Source organism: Leuresthes tenuis, unplaced genomic scaffold, assembly GCF_036924035.1.
Source record: "Leuresthes tenuis unplaced genomic scaffold, fLeuTen1.0.hap1 SCAF_20, whole genome shotgun sequence".
NCBI classification, from domain to species: Eukaryota; Metazoa; Chordata; class Actinopteri; order Atheriniformes; family Atherinopsidae; genus Leuresthes; species Leuresthes tenuis.
Window position 1 is genome coordinate 17,103,910 of NW_027325374.1, and position 20,915 is coordinate 17,124,824.

The following is a 20,915-nucleotide window of genomic DNA, read 5'->3' on the forward strand; positions in this document are numbered from 1 at the left end:
TGTGTGTGTTATACTTCTTGCCTGCCCAAGACACACATTCTTTTTCGTTCTATGCAGTATAAAATAAATATGGCTTGAGTAAGAGACATGTTACACTGGTTATTTAGCAAAGTTCTGTGCCGTCAGTCCCTTGTGTACTTTCCAGTTGCCTGTTTGTTCCCAGTAAACATGGACTGCTTTACCTACCTGACAGCAATATCACCACAAGTGGATTGAAAGCGGACAACTTTGCTAACGGCCACTGAGGCAAAACTGAAACTTCACTGTACCGTGTTAGTGAATGTGGCTCATTTGAACATTTGGTCCACTTTCTGGGGAATTTTCCCACTCCCCCGAATGTAGGCCACTTCCCGTTAAAGTGGTTCGTTATTGCCCGCACTCTGGAGGTGCCTCCTGAGACGCACAAACTCAGGTGAGCACCCATGGGATGCACACTCCGGGAAATGGGAAAGAGCGGTACAACACACACCAGTAAACAGCCTTTTTCAAAGTGTCCAATACTCTTTTTGCAGAAGTATATTCATCTCAACCCTCCTGAGGTTTTCTGCCGGACACACATGCGCGCATGCATACAGCTGCTGGGTTTGAGCCTCAGTTCGTTATTGTTATTTCAGACCAGCTGTCCGCCATATTTCCCAGCGCCAGGAACATCTGTGTTGTCCTGTCCCTCTTCAGTTTACACCAACCCATCACTCTTTTTCTCACTTTCTCGTTTGCTCGGGCAACTTGTCTGTTTTTATTATCCAAAGTACATAAATGCAACAGATAAAAATCCAACTGAAAGACCAGAAAAATTTCAATCGGAGCGGAGAGTGAGCATCAGCAGTCCTCTTCGTGTGTGTGTGTGTGTGTGTGTGTGTGTGTGTCTGCAGTTTTGATGACGCTGCTCCCATTTGTGTGTACGTGTCCATTGGGATTCCTCTCTCACTGGGGAAGTGTGTCTTTCAGTTATTTATCATGCCATCCTCTGTGTGTTTGTGTGCATGCATGTAAGTTGCATGCAGTGCTTTTCTAGGCTATCAGGCCACGAACTGTCCCACAGAGCTCAGTGGCACTGGTGGCCCAGAGATTAGCTCGGGAATCGCTATGTCGCCGGCTCTTTTCAGGAGCGACGATACTGTATCCCCGTCTGCCAGCGTATGATTAAGTTAATGCTGTATATTTACAACTTTATTATATAAAGAAAAAAAAGGCAAGCTTTATTTTTAGTTATTTTTTTAGACTAGATAATACATGAAGCAGTTTTAAATGACATTATTATGACATTATTGCATTAGTTTGACCAAATTTTCTTGGTTTTTAACTTTCTTTCTTTTTTAAAAATGTTATTTGATTAATTTAGATCAGGTATATTTTGACTTTAAAAGAGAAATTAAGTTAGAAAATGCCTCTATAAAAGCAGAATTATTGAATAGGCCGAGTTTTTGAGTGGATTGATCCTAGCAGAAGCAGGATTTACAGAAAATCTGCTTTCTTTCCAATTTCTTTCCTCCTTTTCCTTGTTTTATAGAATTTTTTACCCTATGTCTAAATGTTTCAAAAAACATTTTGTCGTATAATACATTTAAATTTGATATAGAAAAAGTACTCCTAGTATTGCAGTTGTGAGAGTGGAAGATGTGGTTTTCTTTGATTGCTCAGGCTGAACTTTGCATTATTTCTCCTTAAAGACTTTTATCTACAATTTTTCTATTAACTGTTTGCAAACTCAACAGTCACACTTTGGCCCTCTTCCATGGCTCGGTTAGCGGGTGGAAGGAGCAAAAGCTGTTTTGATCTTCTGCTCAGAAACACACCGCCACACATCTATTGGCTCATATGACATGTTTAAAAGGGATTTTAGGAATAATTTGCTTACTTTACTTAAAAGTTGTTACCTCACAGAGCTTTCTTTTTAGTTAATAAATGAATCCATCCATCTGTGCATGCATACAAACATAGCTGCTTTATCCTTTGGTGGGTTGCAGCATAAAGGTGAGTTAACAATAGAGATTGATTGCTGTGAACGCTCACACTTATGCCAAAAGCTGATTAAGAATCAGAATGGCCCCTTTGTGAATGGATATTTCTAGTGGATTCTATTTTTTATTAAAGATTTACTCTAATTTCATCCAGCCCTGCTCTTCTTTCTTTTAGTACCGCCTTCCTTTATTCAGTTGAGATGCAAGCATTGCTTCAGAAATTGATAAGGTGCCACTTAAAAACATATTGCATACATTTATGCATATGCGATTGTGCACCTACTTGTGATTCTCCGCTGCTTTCCTCCCTGCCGTTTTTCTCTGTTTTGAACTCCAACAAGCTGCCCTCCATCATCAATACCTGCCTCGCTCCGTCTAGACGTTTAGACGCATACTGGGGCTTCACTCCTTCTAATCACGGTCTAGCTGTATATTTTCTAAAACGTCTCCCCGAAGAGCTATCAGTTTATTTGAGCCCCACGGAGCTTTCGCACATGCTGAGTTTATTTCCTGCTCTCCCCGTCTCCCCCCTCCCCAAAGCCTCGGTGTGTTTGTCTAAGTGTTAGCTTTGTGTGGTGGCAGTGAAATAACTGTGTTAATTTGCTTTTGCTGAGGCGAAAAACAATCCATCTCACACCCACCTTCTTAAGGGAAAAAAGAAGAAGAAGAAGAAGAAAACAGCTCTGACTTTGCAAAGTTCTGCTGCTGTTTGCAGAGGCAACTGGATTAGCTGATGTTTATAGGCTTAGAAGCGGTGCTTCGGGCTGCGACGTGATGACTTCAACGGTGGTGCAAAGAAACAATAATCTCTATCTGAGCAGAAAGTCAGAGTAATAATGTGTATATTGTATAGATCTGCTGCTCCCGGTGCATTATCGTCCTGCTGTTAAAACAAAAGCATCAAACAGCCTTCACTGTCAGAGGATGACTCCTTGGGCACGACTGGTGGAATCCTGCTGTTTCTCACTGGTTGCAGAAAGCGTTTTCCCACACAGAGACTTCTTTGGCCACGTCACGGTATATTTACATGTGTGTAATGTTGTTCCTCTCTGTCTTCAACCTGCTGCAGCCTTGTCCGTGATGCATTCAAGTGAAGAACAGGCCCCTGTCCCGCAGAATAAGTTCATGGGAGACATCGAGGAACTGGCTGCCAGCTATGAACGCAAACTCATCGAGGTAAATGTCTGCTCTATTTCCGCTTTGATGTGTATCGCTGAATATTCTCATTCTCATTAGTTTAGGTGGAACCAGTAGGTTGATTAATTAGGCAATTTGTGATCAATGATAAGAATGATTTGAGAATGAGAAAATGAGTTTTGGGCTATTTGTTTTAGTAATATGACAACAAATTAAATACAGTCATGTAAAGAATAAAGTACGTCCTCTTTCACTTTGATGAATCAGGACAAAATGATTAAAAAAGGTCTTAAAATGATGTTCATACAACCTCATTACATTGCTGACTCTTAAATACTTTTGGTTAAAAGAGGAGTTTGACTCAATGACTGCAAGGTGTCCGGGTCCTGTGGCTGCAAAACAAGCCAAATCATCAGCCCCTCACCACCGTGCTTGACAGTTGGTATGAGGTGTGTGTGTGTTGACATTGTTCCAGAAGTATTGTGGTGTGTTTGCAGACCTAAGCTGTGCTGTCGTAAACCGGAACATTCAACATGCTAACGGATACAAATGGAGTCTGAGAATGAGCTCTTGGGTTTTCTTGCAGTTTCTCTGAGCATCGTCTGACCTTGGGGTGAATTTGCTGGAACGTTCACTCCTGTGAAGATCGTCAACTCTGTTAAATGTTTTCCACAAAATAACTTTTTTCACTGTAAAATGATGAACCCCGAATGGTTAGGAAATGGCCTTATAACCCCTCTCAGACTGATGGATAGCAACAATTGCTTCTCTGAGATTACTGTTAATGTCTTACCTCCTCGGCATTGTGTTAGCGCACAGTGTGCTGATGAACAATCGATCCAGTGTGTATCACCTGGCCACTTCTTTGCCTCTTAATGCTCACGGAAGCAGTAAGGATGGACTTGCTGAGGTTGTTTACTTACATCCTATTAAGATCTAGTATCCTTTTCTTAACATGTTCTAATATGTGAAAGCCCTTCTAACTGAAAGTGGCAGAAAAACACTTTGGTTTTAGGTTGTAGGGAAAAAAAAGAAAAGATCGGTGAGGCGTCACTACGGTTCTGCGGCGGGTCATTTCATGTCACTTAATATTCTTTTATTGTTGCTTCGTGTGGCTAAAATGTTGACCATGCTTGTATATAAAGAACCACACATACGAACACATCAGGAAATAATGAGGTATATCATAAAAAAGACCTTATATGAAGATAAGTCTTATTTGTGTTAATATGTGATGTTATTTCATACATTTTAACTTCAACTCGGGGTAAGAAAGTTTGACGAGAGAAAACGTCTCGCCCCCTGCTTGTTTACGCCTTAACACGTCTGATTATTATTATTGCTTTTTTCCAGCCACGTAAACTCTGTTGCTTCTTTCTTCAAATAGAATGTCGGGTTGTTCGGTGTACGATTTATCCCGTTTGTTTTCCCCGAGGATAAACATGATCTTTCCATCTGTACTTCTCTCTTTGAATCATCTGGCAGTGCCAGAATCTCAGATTGCTCCTGTTTGCTCAAACAAAACAAGACAATCTACCAGATTACAGACCAAGACCCTGCTCCTGCCGCACAATGACGTGTGTTCACTATGTATCACATCAAAGCCAGCGAGACGATGCTTTGCTTTGATACGTAGATGGAGAAAGAATGAGATAAGCAAGCTTTTTCTTTTAAGTTTCTTAGCTTGCGGAGATCTGTGCAGGGGAAAGTTCTCCCTTTTTTACTTTGTATATATAAAAAAAAAAAACAAAAAAAAACAAGAGAACTGAACTGGCCACAGTTTCATTGATCTAAAATCCATAACAGTACCAAGAGAAATTCCCTGAGCTGGTTCTTCGCAGAAATATCAATAGCAGGGGATGGGAAAGACGTCTAATAATTGGACATGAGCTTTAATGCTGCCTGCTGGGTGAGTAATTGTGTAAGTTGTGTCCAGTTTCCTGTTAGATTGACAAATGAGGCACTGCTCCCTTTAAGTGTGCATTCTGACGGGTAGTGATACGCGTATTTGTGTGTGTGCGTGTCTATGTGCTGGATGAAGCAGCTGCATCAATAATTGATTTATGGTTTTATATTTCTTTAATAAGAAATAATTCCATCTGTGTTTGCCCAAACTACTTTCTAACTTATTTATGCACATGCATGTATGGTGCATTTTTAACAGTGTTTACTTATTTATTGGTTCATTTGCTCGGCTGTCAGTCGTGATCAAGCTTTCGCAGCCAGCCAGTAGGAGGAGTTTGGGCCCTCGCCCGGCTCTGGGCAAGCCAGGTCTTGGGCACTTGTCCCCTGTTTGCTAATTTGTTGTCTTGTGGAAATAATGCGAAATTTGAAAGATGCTGTGGCGGCGAGGTCTGCGCTGCGCTCTCTTTGTTTGGCTAATGGTACTGCATCAGCTAACCACTGGGGAGAGGGAACAATGACATGTGGCTCTAACAGCTGATTCAGGATGTTCTCATTATTGTTCAGCACCAGTGCTGTCAACAAATTTGTTTTAATAAGAGTTAGGTACAGTAGAGGCTCAGTGTTGAAATCGAGGTGGAAAAAGCAGATGCAGGGTTTGTTATTTCTATAGCGTATAAACACTTACTTCACAGAGGTGGAGGTGACGATGACTCAGACAGTCTGTGATTTACATGAGTAGCTGTCAGCACTCCTGCATCAACTGTCTCACCTCAGTGTCTCAGACACAATCTGACCAGCCAACTTATTGATTTTAGGAAATGTCACATCGAGCCTTGTTAGATTCATACAGGACTGCCGGAGACAAATATTGGTTGGCGCTCAGCCTGTGTTAACCTGGGAAACACCTGTGTTTGAGACAGATTTGAGTTTTAATTTAATGCTGTGAAAGCCCTGTATTGACTTCGACTCGGCTCATGTTTGAGAGAAATCTCTGGGCTCTCTGTGCTCTATCGCAAAATAAATCTTTCAAATGAGTGTCGTTTAAGGGCATTTTTAAAAATGTTATCCCATCAGCTGGTGAATTTGGGTTTGGGGGATTTGAGGGGGGGGTTCACTCAGACAGTTCATGTGAGGTTTATGCTTTGCAGGACATTCGGCAGGCAGAATATATAATTGAAAGAATCGCCATATGAACTTTTTTCATGATGTTACTTGTTACGGCGTTCACAGCATCTAATGCAACACTTTGGATGCTAATGATTTAAGTATTTGTTAAGTATTTACTAGCTCATTTAAAGGGGGGAACAAGCATATTTGGGTTCTGTGATTGCTGCTGACCATCCTCCCACATCTCCATCCGCCTGTTGCTGTAAAATTCTGTTTATAAGGTATCTTTGTGCTTGTGTTTGGGTGCAACAGAACACACGCAAAGCATTAACATATTAATCCTTTTTTAATGAAAATGTGCATGATTTACACGGTCTTGAAACAAGCTAAAGAAAAGAAATTAGCAAAAAGTCTAAAATACATCTTATCCATTGCCAACAAACAAAGCTTGATCGGTTCGGTTTTAACCAAGGGTGCTCCAATGATCGGGCAATGATCATTATTGGCAAATGTTTATGCTAAATAATGTTGTAAATCGTTCCTGAAAAGGCAGATCACCGTCTCAGTAAAGCGTCACCAAATTAAGTGAAGTTACTTTTTATTTTGAGGCTTTGTATCCAGGTTAGATCTCACACACACACACACACACACACACACACACACACACACAGAAATAAATTATGAAAAAATCTTGCTGACCAGATGTCAACTTCACAAGCAGATTTTTAAACTCTGTCCCTTGGGGTTATCATTTTTGAAGACCAAAACAATGACAAAATCTACCTTTAAGTGCATTTGCCGTCACACATCCTGACATATTGGGGCACAGGGACTCTGCACAAGCTGTCCCTCTCTCCCATGACTCTTTCCATCCAGTGTAAGCTGACTTGACACCTCCATGATGTCATCGTCTGCTGAACAAGAATGAAAGCATGGAAAGTGCTGGAATGTTTTCTGGGTAATTTACAAAATGCTTGTAATTGTGGATGATTTATCTGTCTGTGTGTCTTTTCTTTCAAAGACAGTTATCTGCTCATGTGTTTGGCCTCATTTGCCACCTGGGCTTTCCTATTATGCCTCTCCGAAGAACTTGGGTTGGACTCATCTAGTTTTTACTCATCATTATTCTCAGTTTGTCACCCCTCTCCTTCCCCTCCTTAATGTGTTTACTTGACTCCTCAGCTATATATGAAATCATTTATGAAGGCTGCTCTACTCTTGCATGCATTCACCAGATATGTAAATTGATTTTACAGATGAAAGGCTTTTCTCAAACATCTGATCTGCACGAGTATTTAAGTGCTTTTTGAGAGCACCTTGTCTGAAATGATGTTTGTCTGAAATTAGAGCAGAGGTGAAAAAAAAAAATGTGGGATTTACAGATGGATGCGAAAAGAGATAAAATCAACGTGATTAAGATTTTCCTATTTACTTCATGGTACTTTTCATCATCTCTGAGTAATAAGGACAAATTGGAAAATGCTGTGAACGAGTCCACTGAGATTTCTGAGAAACAGCCAGACAGCATGACATTGATCTACAGCTCTCAGGTGATATGGAAAGGGTGAGCAGGAGCTGATGTAACACCTCTTATCAGAGCATGCAGACTGCCGTTGTTAGGCTGAATTTTTACAGCACAGAACAACCTCGATCAACTTATCAGCCAGCAAATCACACACACTCGCTAAGATGCGACTGTTCGTGTTTAGTTACATTTTGTTATCAACTGGGAAACTAAAGCGAGCACTGCATGGACTTTGGAAGCATGTTGTTTGTCATTACTTAATGGATTTCAGTTATAATTTTATGAAAATGACAATGAAAGAGTCGTAGAGAGGAGTTTTATTTCAGTTGTGTTTTGAGGTAAAACCAAAAGGGGAAAGACTGCCTCCCCTCAGGCATCTGCAACGTTGTAGCTGCTGTGAAACAGATGTCGTGGGTACTGCTATGCAGTGAAATTAGGTTTACAACTATCTTTGAATCTTGTGTTACGTCCCGTGTTGAGTCAAAGTGAATAAAAAAGGAGAACTACAGCAGGTTTGCTAAACCAGGTGAACATGCTACAATGCTACAGCTAAGATAGCTTTTCTTTTTTCTTTTTGTTTCTGTACTGAAGTTGTGACAGCACCAACCATATGGCTTGACAAAATGTGTTTTCGATGGCAAAGAAATACACTATCCGTTTCTCACGTTGCCCTGGAGGAATTGATGTCAAACTGGGTTTCTTTTCAGCGGTGAAGTAAATCCAAAGGCAACTTCTGAAAAGCCACAAAAACAAAATGTGAATCAGAGGCTTCCATGGACTGGTTTTAAGTGTAAAAATGTTTTCCCAGTGTCTTCAGAGGGTGTCGGTATAGGTTATATTGGCAAGAAGTAGCTTCTCTAACCTGAAACAAACCACAAGACGGAATAAACAACGGTCAGTCACTGTTAGTTAGAAGAATTGAATTCCTTTTTTTCACTATAATCTCTGAGAATATGTGTATTATTATATCATATCTGTTAGTTGATGTTTTTAAATCCGCCTAATGCACATCAAGTCTGAAGAGAGCCTACAGTTTTTATTTTTCTCCATTCTATTTTCTAAGTCTGAATGAAAAATGGCTATGGAAAATTAAAAACTAATTCAAGCGTTCACCAAGAACCCTGTGCTAATCAGCAGCAGCCGCTGCATCCTCAGGGTTAGGGTTAGGGTTAAAGGGACAAGTGCTCTGCTGATCAAGACACGAAGATGTTTCATTTCATTCATTTCTTCCCAGAAAGGTATAGAAAAGCATGAAAAGCCAGTCACAATTGTTAAGTGTTTGAAATCCCATGGTTAAAGATAAAGACACTGGACTATGGAGAGAAAATCGACTCAAAACATCTGTGCGTGCGTAGCACTTGATTTGTGTGTGTGTAACTGTAACGGGTGGTGTATGGACCCAATTGCAGTACAAAGGAGTCAGAAGACAGTGGTAAAAAGTTCAAGGCTTTACTGAGACTCTGGCAGACAAACAAACGGTTTATAAACCGGCAAACAGGAATCAGGAGAGGAGAGGCAAAGTTCTTGGTCAGGGACAGAAGGCTGGGTGGAATTACCATGAGGCAGACGAAGCAGGGAATCAGGGACAGGCGAGGTCGGTACCGGTAAAGCTGGCAGGAGAACGCTGGAAAGACATGCATGGCAAAGAACAATCTGGCAAAGGATAGAGTGTGGAGCTGGTGACTATATGCTGGGCTGATTGCATGTGATGAGAGGCAGCTGTGTGCACAGGTGAGTGGAGTGAACTGATGAGGTGTGTGACTGACAGGCTGAGTGGGGCAGAAAGCAGGATCAATGGAAAATTACTGATGGTTGGATGACTAAACTGTGACAGTAACTTGCTCGAAGTTACGGACAAAACGATAATTTGGAATTCAAATGTGTGTTAATGCTTGAAAAAGGTTAAGCAGAGCACAGGCTGAGAGCTGAGTCTGCAGAAGACAGGGAGCACCTATTCTAAAATACTGTTTTGGAAGTATGTTGTGGTCAGTTGTTGAAATGGAAAAGTATACTCCAAAACCAAAGACGCTTGTATTTAGAAATGAAGTGCTTTGAGAATTTGCGCAATTTAGATTTTGAGTTCTGGTCCTCAAATGGCATCAGACCGCTCTGCCGTTCGCCCCGTTGTCTGAGGTGTAAACGCTGGATCAGCCTATCCCAAATTGTTCAGCAGACTCGCATCCAAAAGAAAACACACTTAAAAAAAACAACAAAAAAACCCAGCTGAAGTCTTGTTAACTCAAAGCAGGTATTTTTTTTTGTTGCTGATTCGTTTTTCCATGCTGTGTTTTCCTACCGCTTGTCTTGTAGTGTCAGAGAGGGCTGTTGGTGGATAGAAAAAGACATATAGGTCGAATCTTCCATTGGGATCAGGGATTCTCCCTTTGATCCACCAGCTCATTAATTAACCATAAACAACATCGAGAACAAGAGCAACAATTACAAGCTACTGACTCAGAAAAGAGACGGTTACGAGTGGAGGAATATGAGCCGGTATGCTTGCATAATGCCTGGGCTCTTTGCTGCATTACGCAAGCGAACGTGACCCCTGAAAAGCCAAAACTCTGCATAATGCAGACAATTCTTCCACACATAATGCAGGTGAATCTACTTTGAAGTGATCACACAGGCTCTGAGTACCAAAGCCTTCCTTAGCATTACCTTCTTTTTTTCTTTTTTATAAGATTGGTTGTAAAGACGTCTACGTTTGTATTGGGATAGTAAACGTTCTCCTGGCCTTGAATTTAAAACCATAATGCCTAATAAACCAGTCCGTTTTTTTTTCCCAGTAACAATTTCGGGGCTTTATCATTTATCTTTAGATGAATGATTGAAGAGCCACACCACAGTAAAACCACCACACCAGTATTAAAACTTAATGTTCCTGCTGTTGAGCTTGAATATGGGCATGTATATTAAAGTCACAGGGTAATTAAGGTAGCTTCTCTGCTACCTTAATTACAGAGTTCAGTGGGGAAATGAATGTGTTTTGCCGGTGAAGCCTTGCAGCTGGTTTGAAATTATGTTAAAAGTACTTACTTGACTAAAACTCCTCTTTTTTTTTTTCTTCCAGCCTTAATTTTAATCTGTTTGCTAAAAGCAGCTTCCTCTCAGTTACTGTCACTGAACCTGTGAAGCTCCATTCTCACATGTCCCATAAATAGCTTATACTTTTGCAAAAACAGTAGCAAATGTGTTATTTGAACTTCTTTGCAATTTCTTAAACAAGGGATCATGTCAGCAATGGGCAAACATCCGGTGTCGTTTCTAGCCCACAACCGTCACGTTATTGCCTGAATTCTGAACTGAATCGAGATGCTACAATCAGCATCTTTTAGGTTGCTGGAAGCACTCCATTTGAGGTCAATTACGTAGTCAATTACACCTAACAACATTGCATATTAAGTATTAAACTTATTAGATCATCGTCATGTATTAGCATCTTTTATTTATGCAAAGACAACATGTGAGGGATATTCATGCACGGTCTAACTTTCCAGTGTAACAAAACCAAGAAAAATGTCCTGGATAAGGATGAGAGTAAAGGATGATTGTGCACAGATGTCCAAGTTAGAAGAGTAAATCATACTGAAGCTTCTCTTGCACATAAAGTAATATTGGGAATTCATTCACTTGTCTCCTTTTTACCCTTCTCTGCACAGAACTCTATCCTTCAGGGACTGAATCCCTTATCTGCGTTGTTTGCTTCATTATTAACATTGATCTGCTGTTTATTGTCATAATCTACAGGCTGAGATTAACAAGTACACACACAGTTTCTCCTCCCGTAAGAAACAAACTTTGAGTCGCTCTTCTGATACAGAGGCGGCTGATCAGACTAATCAGAATGAAAGTTGGCCCATACGAGTTGCAGGTGATGGATCAGCTCACCCGGACCTGTCCTCACAGATCCATTACACAGCAAAGTGTTGATAGGTTGAGCACTGACTGATGTGTTCGCAATGTGTTTTAAGGTCTATGGCCGTCTAGTTGCAGCGTATTTACAATCCTCCTTCAAATAAATGAGGTGTTTGTCCACCAAAAATGGAGGAAAAGAACAACATGAAATAGTCGTTTTCGAGTAAGTAAGTGAAAACATTTGTCATGTGCTGCAATAATCCACAACTACCAGTGTTGTTTAATCCTCTATCTCTATCCTGACAAATTCCTGTCAGTGTATATTAAAATGTTGGCTTTTGATAGCGGAAGTGACAACTTTATGAATGGAAACCTAATCTTAATCTGTCTGAGAACATTCACTAAGAGAAGGCTTTAGTGCCCAGAGTGTTCATCCGCATGTGATGAAAACACCCTGAAATTAAAACTGGCAGACTGCACTTTAACTTAGTCGTCACTGTAGCATCTCAAAGTAATTATACTACGGGAGCATAAATGTGTGATCCAAGTGCTCCTGAAGCTCACTGTGTGATGTGGCAGTGACAGAGACGGACGTCTGCACCATGTTCCAATTTTAGCCTTTTCTAAAAACCCCCATTTCTGTCTTTTCTATTAGTCCATCTGCTGCTCTCGTGTGCTCATTTTTCGCGTCTCATCTCCCTGTCTGTCTGAGGAGAGGTAGGAAAAAAACATACACAGAATGGACAGCACAGCTTGTGATGTCTATATTGGTCCTCTCTCACACATCTCTCAGCCATGTCTGTTTCTGTTAAAGAACAACTACGTTGCAGTGACTCACAGATGCAGACGGAGATATAAGCAGCGTTTACATTTACAAAGGTTGTGAAGCCTCGATGCTCTATGATTGGGTCTCAAATGTCCAATGAAACGGCAAAAAGAGTTTTCCTCTCAGGTTATATTGCACTGCTCACTGTGAAATCGCCCTAGATGCAGGAGCACTTAGTGTTGCCTGCCATTAGGCTTTATATAACGTTCCTGTGATGATATTTCCTGAAATTGTGGCTAAAAAATGACTATTTAATTTGTGGAAGTATGCCATTATATATTTTTCAAAGATGTATGTCCATCTTTCACATAAAAGCGAATATGTAAGCAAAATTATTGTTAATAGGAATGTTTTAGGCCTCTAGAAGTCTCCTAATTTTGCCACAAGGGAAGCGTGCAGCTTTGACTTTGAACTTAGATGATAAAACATGTTGATGAGCATGTTGTAAACACTGAATAAATGAAGTGGTAGAATGCGTGAAGTGAAACTGAATATCATCCGTGCTGAAAGACGGCAAGTCAACTTTCCATGGCACCACCTGAGTTTCGTATCCTCTTTTGAAATCACTGCGTTCGTGTCATGCTGCCTCTCAGCTATACAAGCCTCTTCTTCACCAGAGCCCCACTTAAAATCAAGTATAAACAGAATGGAGATATTGTGTTGTACTTAACTGCTGTGTGCCCTGTGTGAGAACAGAAAACCTTGCACTTGTTGGAGGTCCATGGTTTACCACCAATAGCAATGGACCCTGATTTAGTCATTAAAACCATAGACTTTGTATAAAAGACGGACATAGCCACTGTGACATAAATCAGTGGTTTGTGGAATGCGAGTGCACCATTTAGCCTTCGGCATCTGGGATTTCCCAGCCAGATGTGATGTGCATGGCTTGGATCAAACTGAGGTACTTGTAGACACTACGCATGTCTATTGGATAACTCTCGTGTCACTCAAAGCGACCCCTCCCATAATAATGCATAACTTAAGGTCTTAATAAAGACTGAACAGTGGAGTTCTATGAGAATTCTTCTTCGCTGCAGTTGTCAGGAAGTTGTCATATGTCCAAAAAAGGCTGAATGCTCTCTAAAATGTCAATGAAAACAGAATGCTCTAATATGCAAACATCTTAAACCAAGATTTTATTCATCGTAGAAAATGGAAAACCTGTAAAATGTTGAAAGTGAGACAATCTATTATTCTATAAGGAGCAAAAAGTCAGTACCATGGTGAGGTGGAAAATGAGGGTACCCAAAGGTACCAAGCATTGCCCCTGAACCATATACAGGATTTGGAATTGTGTTATAACTGGTTAAGCATCTTGACACGGGAGTCTTAAGTCATTGACTTGCTTTTGGGATCAGCCTCTAGTGGCCATCCATGGAACTGCAGGTTGGTTTTGAGAATTTGTTGCTTGAACACATTTCCATATACTGGCCTAGTTGGGAACAACTGTAAGCATTTTGTATAAAAAACAAAAAAATTCTCACACATTCCATTCAGCTCAATAACCAAAACATATGAGCACATGAGCTGTTATGAGTATACCTTGATTATTGTGTAAAAATGAGAAAATTACTGCTTGGCTGTTTTGCATAAAGATATCATGCATATAAACTGGAGGCTGTACTGTTTGTGACCTCTGACATCAGTTTCCCCCCATCCTGTCCTCTTTTGCTGATTATTACTCATATTCTCTCCTTCCTCTTGACCTCATTTTTGCTTCGTCCCATTCATCGTACATGTCCCATCAAATTAAGGTTATTAGGCTTTGGGTCAGCTATGCTACAGCTGCCTTTGCTCTATTTTTTTTCTTCTCCTTTTCGGTGTCTTTATTCAGCTCAGCCAGGGGTTTCTTGGCTTTCTTATTGAAACCAGTTCAGCTTGGCGCTGCTCAGATCAGATCATACACTGAGGGAGAGGAAAGAGTGCTTCTGTGAAGATGGAAGAGAAGAGCATGGGAGGAGGGAGGACAAGGCGTTACTCTAGTTTTTCTGTCTGTGTGTCTTTGAACAGTGTTGAAGATAGTGCTTGTAGGGTCAGCGTCTCTCGGGAAGCAGTGAAACGCATGGTAATAACTGTAGAAGCACCGACAATGGCATCGTACTGAAGTGGCAAAGCATCAGCTTTTACTTAGTATGCGGCCAACAATACCAATTGATTAAATTCATAGAAAATTAAACTACTACAAGATGGGAACTTGTTCTCCTTATTTATTCAAAACTCTCTCATTAGTTGTATCTTGAAAATAGAGTTTTGCAGCATTTTATCGTTTTTCTAATTTGATTTCCATATTTTCCGGTAAAAGCAATGAATCACGGACCTGTCTGTGCCTACATAAAAAAAAAAAAAAAAAATCCAATTACTTGCACTGTAATTAAATTTATGCAAAATTATCAATAAAAGTTGTGCATCATTTAAAGCTGCAGGTCTGGAGGAAGGGCGCTCGTTTTCCAACTGGAGGGTCGGTGGTTTGATTCCCCGCTTCCCCTGTCTACATGTCAGAGTGCCCCTGGGCTATAAACTGTACTAGCAGATTAAGTAGGCCTGTATAAATGTGTGTGTGTGTGTATGTGTGCTTGCGTGTATTTGTGTGACGGGTAAATGTGGCTTGCAGTATAAAAGTGGTCAAGACTAGAAAAAGCACTACATTAATTCAGTCCATTTTAACATTCTGACTATTGTTTACTTACGGCATGATGCTGTATTTTGTAAACTGTAAATGTAAAATCTACTAATTGACTTAATTGAATAGTATATATTTGCTTTTTAATTCAGTTCATGTGGTTATTAGATATCCTGGCACCTTCAACATGTCACAGGTTAAAAAGAGAGCTCTGCAAAGGGTACTCCTATGAATTGCTGCTACAATGCTGCAGTTTTTGTCTTATTAAAGCACACCTGTTCCTCTATAGCAATACTGCTGATCAAAAACTTGACCGTCTGCCTTTACACCTTCCATAGCATACATATACTGTGATGTGCACAGTTTCCTGGTTACAGTGATTTGGAAGCATGTTGCTGTTCCAGCTTGCCTCAGCTCCTCAGGCTCCTCGTTGGGGCTCATTTTGGTCACCTCTGGTTTGATCATCGAATAGCCGCGGGAGCTCCCTGCCTGAGCCACATATCCGCGGATCAAGGCTGTGGAGAGGCTGCAGCCTACAGCTCACAACAACTGCACGTCGGGATTCTACTTTGCTGACTTGTTGAGCTGTCAGGTTTTTGTGATGTTTTTTGAATCCACTCGGAGACTTTTTCAGCGTGAAACTTCACCGGCTTGAAGGAAATTGTCAGCTAGTCCGTCAGCTTCGAAACGAACAAGTTACTGTTCGGGTTGTTGGCGTCAGAGGGAAAACTGGCACACACAGACACACGCTGTATGAATATATGTCATGCAGTGCACTACTATGCATTCTTACAGAACCTTTTTGCTTTTGACATCTCCATAACCCCTTGATGTTCTTCTGATTTAAAAAAAAGAATGTATTTGGAGACTTTGGAAGCTATTAATTAAGCCTTTGTCATGCAGATACATACCGGCTGATGCAGGCCTGAAGGGAGCCTTTGGGGTGGCCTTGTCTTGTGAAGGGTCAGCCAGAGAGTGGGAAAATGCCTAATTACTAATGCCCATTGCATAAGTTAGTAAAGCCAAGGCTGTGTTAATAACAGCCAGAAGATGAGCCTGCCTGTTTAAACAAATTGGCCGGGTTAGCACGCAGCCACACAGCAGTAACTCAATATAGGCCAGCGTTTGGTTCGAAAAATGAACACGCACACATACACTGTTGCTACTGCATACACGATACTGTACACACATGCACACAAACTTATTAGCTTCCTCTCGCTGAGAATTAATTGGGTTTCTTCACGCTTAAAATTAATTCCATCTTTTATAATGTCCTAGTTAAGAACTGTGGTGGTTGAATAAATAGAGGTGATGAATGGCCGGCATGACAGTCGGAGGAGGTGTCCTTGTGTCCTTTCCTGAGTGGGGAAAAAGACGAGAGGACACCTTGACGTGTGTTTTTGTTGGAGCTGGACTTCACAGATCCTGATTTACATCCTTTCACTTGTGATGTATTGCACCGTTTCGCGTCTTCGCCTCGTTCTCTTTCACTTCTTTCGACAAACATTGATACAGGGAGACTTTGACAGCTTGGGATTATTTTCTTGAGCCGGACTCACTTGTGTTTTATGTTCAACGATTCCCAGCAGCTTTGTTTTATTGCTTCGCAGCCCTGTCTGATCCTGTGATTTCTAGTGTCTCAGTTGTTTAGACACGTTCATGTGTTGGCTGAGTACATTGGTGTTAAAAAGGATTATCGCTTTAATCAGTTTCTAGACAGTTTTACAGCCTACCTGAGGACACACACATTTGTATTCACTTCATAACTTTTAGCTAAACTTTAAAAGTGATATCAAGAAACAAACATATAAATTAGAGCAGATGCTCAGATGTTGTGGAGGCGATGAATCACAAAGAGCACTGATTTCAGGATTATGAATCTGCATGTTTTGTCAAGCAGACAAAAGCAAAGCATGCTTTGATTACTTCTTTTCATTGGGGGTGGTTTGTCTGCGATAGTTCGGCAGTTAATTGTAACTGCGTGTCTTGCTAATTTTATTAAGCGTTTTCTGATCAAATTTAAAGCCAATTCCCCCGCTGATCACATCACTGATCTGTTGCCAATGAACCTGTTTAGCTGCAATATGTTCCTCCATCTGTTCCTTTTTGTTACCGCTTACTCTTCCAGGCTTTTGTCGACCCCGTCACAACTTTTTTGAGATGTGTCACTGCCATCAAATTCAAGATGAGCTCATATTCATCATATCATGGGTTGTGAGATTTGCAAATCATTGCATTCTGTTTTTTACTGACGCCGCATCCCAACTTTTTTTATTTTTTATTGTAGTTGCAAAATTCGGCCAGCATTCCGTTTTTTATTTATAGTTAAAAGGGTCAGGTTTTGACAAACAAAACCCATAAAATAACCTTAGCATGGGTTTCTCCACCTGATAGCGGTTTGTCTGTAAATCTATCCCTTCCATCCGCAGGCCCTCTGAGTGATGATACACACACAAATAAAACTGCTCCTATCATAGAATCCATGTGAGACTTTCCCATTGAGGGATAGTGGGAGACGGTAAAACAGCTGCATGCTTCATTAAAGTAGGAGACACAAGCCAAGACTACACTGTGGAGCAGTTTGGTACAGCTTTGCAGCCAGTAGCAAAAGTTTCTCGACCCGTTTCTGGTCCGTGGCCCGGTGTTCAGGGACCCTCGCCGCCTCACATGATCTACTGTAATTTTTAGATGATAACTTCATAAGTTCCTACTATAAAGCACAATCTGGGTGAAAATCTTTACAACACATAAAGAAAGCTGTGATTTTTCCGTTTTTTCCCTTTTACTCACACAAGCCACTGCACGTATGCTGGAAGTATAGCCAGTTGAAACCAGGTATGACGCATATTTCTTTGAGCTGAAGGCTAACATTTGACAGAAATTGTTAGAAAGAAAAATAGTCACAGTTTGTTGTGACTATTTCCAGAATATCAAGCATATTTTTTTCCTAGGTCTACGATCTATGGCAGTGTAACATAGAAGGATACGTTAAAATAGTCTTTAGTTACTGTAGCACTGCTGTGTTAAAGTGGTTTCAGGATTTTTCTGATTCCACGGAGCTCCTGACTGAATGTGATGTGCGTCCCAAGGCTGTGCGCTGATGAGTGCTGCGGCCGATAATCACGGCCAGTCTGCGTACTGTTTTACAGCCACGGCCCATGTTGCTTTGTGTTGCTCTGGGAATCACAATCGTCTGGAATCACATTACTTTAGTTTATGAATCTCATTTAGTCTTTTGCCAGTTTTTGCACTCATTTCTTTTATTGCATTTCTTTAGGAAAAAGAAAACGGCATTCTAATTTGAAGATCAAGAGAGAGAGAGATTCTCTATTATTTGTCCGAGAGGCAGAACGAATCTACTGTGCGACAGGCCCCCTTTGTGTTTTCAGTGATGCGGTTGCCATGGCGACTGAACAGTTCTCATGAAACTTTGTTGTTGCATTACCTCTAGAGGGCATCGTACTTTGACAGAGCAGCAGCCTGACTGTAACCCACCTTAGAGGAGAGGTTCCCGCTCACATGTCCACGCTGAACATATTCTGTTTGATGAAATCAGCTCTGCTATTTAATCCAACCTGCCCTGACCGCCATTCACAGCAGAGCTGCCTCTCCTGCTGAGTCCACCTTGCTCATCCAGTCAGGTATTGGACATAGGCTTGGTACAAGATTTGAATGCTCTCATTGTTTAGTAACTTTAAAGAGATTCCCTGCTGATGTGATCCCAGCGTGAAAAAACCCCGGAGCTGTGCAAGTAAGGATGATATTCCAAAGCTCTTCCCAATAGGAATTTCATAACAGTGATGAATGAATTAACATGGGTTAAAAATCAGAAAATGTTTGGATTCTTTGTTTAATCTAATAAAAAAAAGTAACATTAGATTGTGGGTTCATTGTAGTTTTGGGGCAGGAAGGACTACTTCTTGTCAGGCAGTATTTTTTTCATGTCATAACGTTGTCAGCCAGGAAATGCACTTGTCTAAGAAACAGTTCGATCATTTTGATTTTTCTTCTCTCGTGTAAAATAAAAATGTAAAATAAAAATGACAGACCACCTTTAATTGAAATGTTATGGTGTTACTCATACTCAGTCAAGGAATAAAGAAACTCAATTACAAGAATGTTTCTGGTGCCCCCCCCCCCCCCTTTTTAAATTTCTTTTTAGCCGAGAAATTTCCACGCCCTTCAAGCCTCAACAAATAACGTATACAGACACACGACAATCCATACAACATATTTTGGAGTGTCTGCAATAACAAAGACTGTCATATCCAATAAGAATATACCAGACACATCAGACCAGACAAACCACATCAGAGTAGTAAAAGAGAAGAAACAACAAAACACCTAAAAGGACTAAATTCTTCTGGTTGAGATGATGGTCAAGTTGCAGTCTGAATCTAAAAAAATTTAAAAAAGCAATTTTCTCCATCATACATATATTAGAAATCATGTTAGCGCAGTTGTCAAATGTGGGGGCTTCTGGTTTTTAATCACTCTTTTCTAACCACTTCCCCTCTGGCAGCACTTACAATCCCAAAGCAATAATCCAAATTTGAAGTAACATTTTTGTGCTTGCACAGCTCCATAAATGTATGCATTTTCATTTAAATGGAAAGTCCATTTGGAATGATTTTTTTTTTTTTGCAAAAACTTGCAAACTTCCTGCCAAAACGGTAATGGAAAAGGACATGACCGGAATATAAACCTCAGAAAAACCCACACTATGAACAAAGTAATAAAAAAAAACCTCAAACTTTTCCAGTTAAACTGTCTCCACAGGGCTGAACACAAAGTTTACCACCATAGTTCTCATAGGCATTCTCAATGTTTGACCATCCATTCTAACACAGCAGAAATTAATTTGGAATATTTAAAGAACTCAAGTCATTGTGCTCATCAGCACTCTTGTTTTTTACACAGGGGGGGGGGGGGGGGACCTCCCCTCCTCTTCATAGTAGTGTGTTGGCTCCTAAACAGGACACGAGTTACTTAATGTATGACTGTTGGTGTTGGAGCAGCGGCGGCGCTCAGCTCACCTGTCAGTCGGCATCACCGCTCTACCAAAGTGGCTGTGACAGCAGGTGTCCTCCATACAGCACAGTGTGTGTCACAGCTGTCAGTCTCCAGACAGAGACCTGTCCACGCTGTCCCGCCTGCTTAGGCGGACGCATCGGGGAACAAACCAACACACAACGCCGAATAGCTCTGCCATATTTGCATGAATACACAAACACACACACACATATGTGAATAACTTCATGTCAAGGTTAGTTAGAGCTGATGACAATTGAATAGCGGGCTGGAAGGATTTGGAATGCATTGGAAATGAACTGGGCTCACCCCTTCACTCCATCCCACCCGTCTATGTTTGAGGGTTTCCACAAATCTGTCCTGCTGTCACCATCTATTATGTCTCGCCTGGACTGCTTTTTCCTTTTTGCGCGTTTAACGAACACGTGTTTTAAAAGTGTGCACGTTTTCAAAGTTTTGTGGTATCATAATGTCCTTTTCTTAGTTGTTTTTTTTGTGTGTGTGTGTGTGTGTGTGTGTACATAATCTTGTCTTACGGCAGTGGTCCACAGTGCGATTATTTTAAGCGTCCTGCTGTGTGTTTTGTACCTTTTGTGCTGCAGGTGGCTGAGATGCACGGTGAGTTGATAGAGTTTAATGAGCGCCTGTACCGTTCTCTCATGGCCAAAGACCACCTCATTGTCCAGATGAGACAGGAACTCATTGACCTCAGAGGACCGGTGAGTGACACACACCCCCACACACACACACATGCTCACCACTGCCTCCCCCTCTCATCTGATGTCTCTGCAGGTTCTTTCTTTCTTTCCTTCTCCCATCTCTTCTCTGCCACTCTACTCCCAGCTATTTGAATTCATTTGCATCTCTGCTTACCCCATGATTGTTCTTGGGGTGCTCCTTCTCCTTGGTGTCATATTTTGCCTCGGCCAAGAATGGATTAAT

General features: G+C 41.0%; 1 protein-coding gene across 1 annotated transcript in view; it reads left to right on the forward strand.

Moving 5' to 3' along the window:
* The window catches only part of snx29 (sorting nexin 29), a 131,312-nt gene that overhangs the window by 62,054 nt on the left and 48,343 nt on the right, over positions 1–20,915 (forward strand). Inside the window, exons 16-17 of the mRNA XM_072372887.1 lie at positions 3,031–3,137; positions 20,576–20,692. Coding sequence (XP_072228988.1) covers positions 3,031–3,137; positions 20,576–20,692 — 224 coding nt within the window. The remainder of the gene's footprint in view (positions 1–3,030; positions 3,138–20,575; positions 20,693–20,915) is intronic.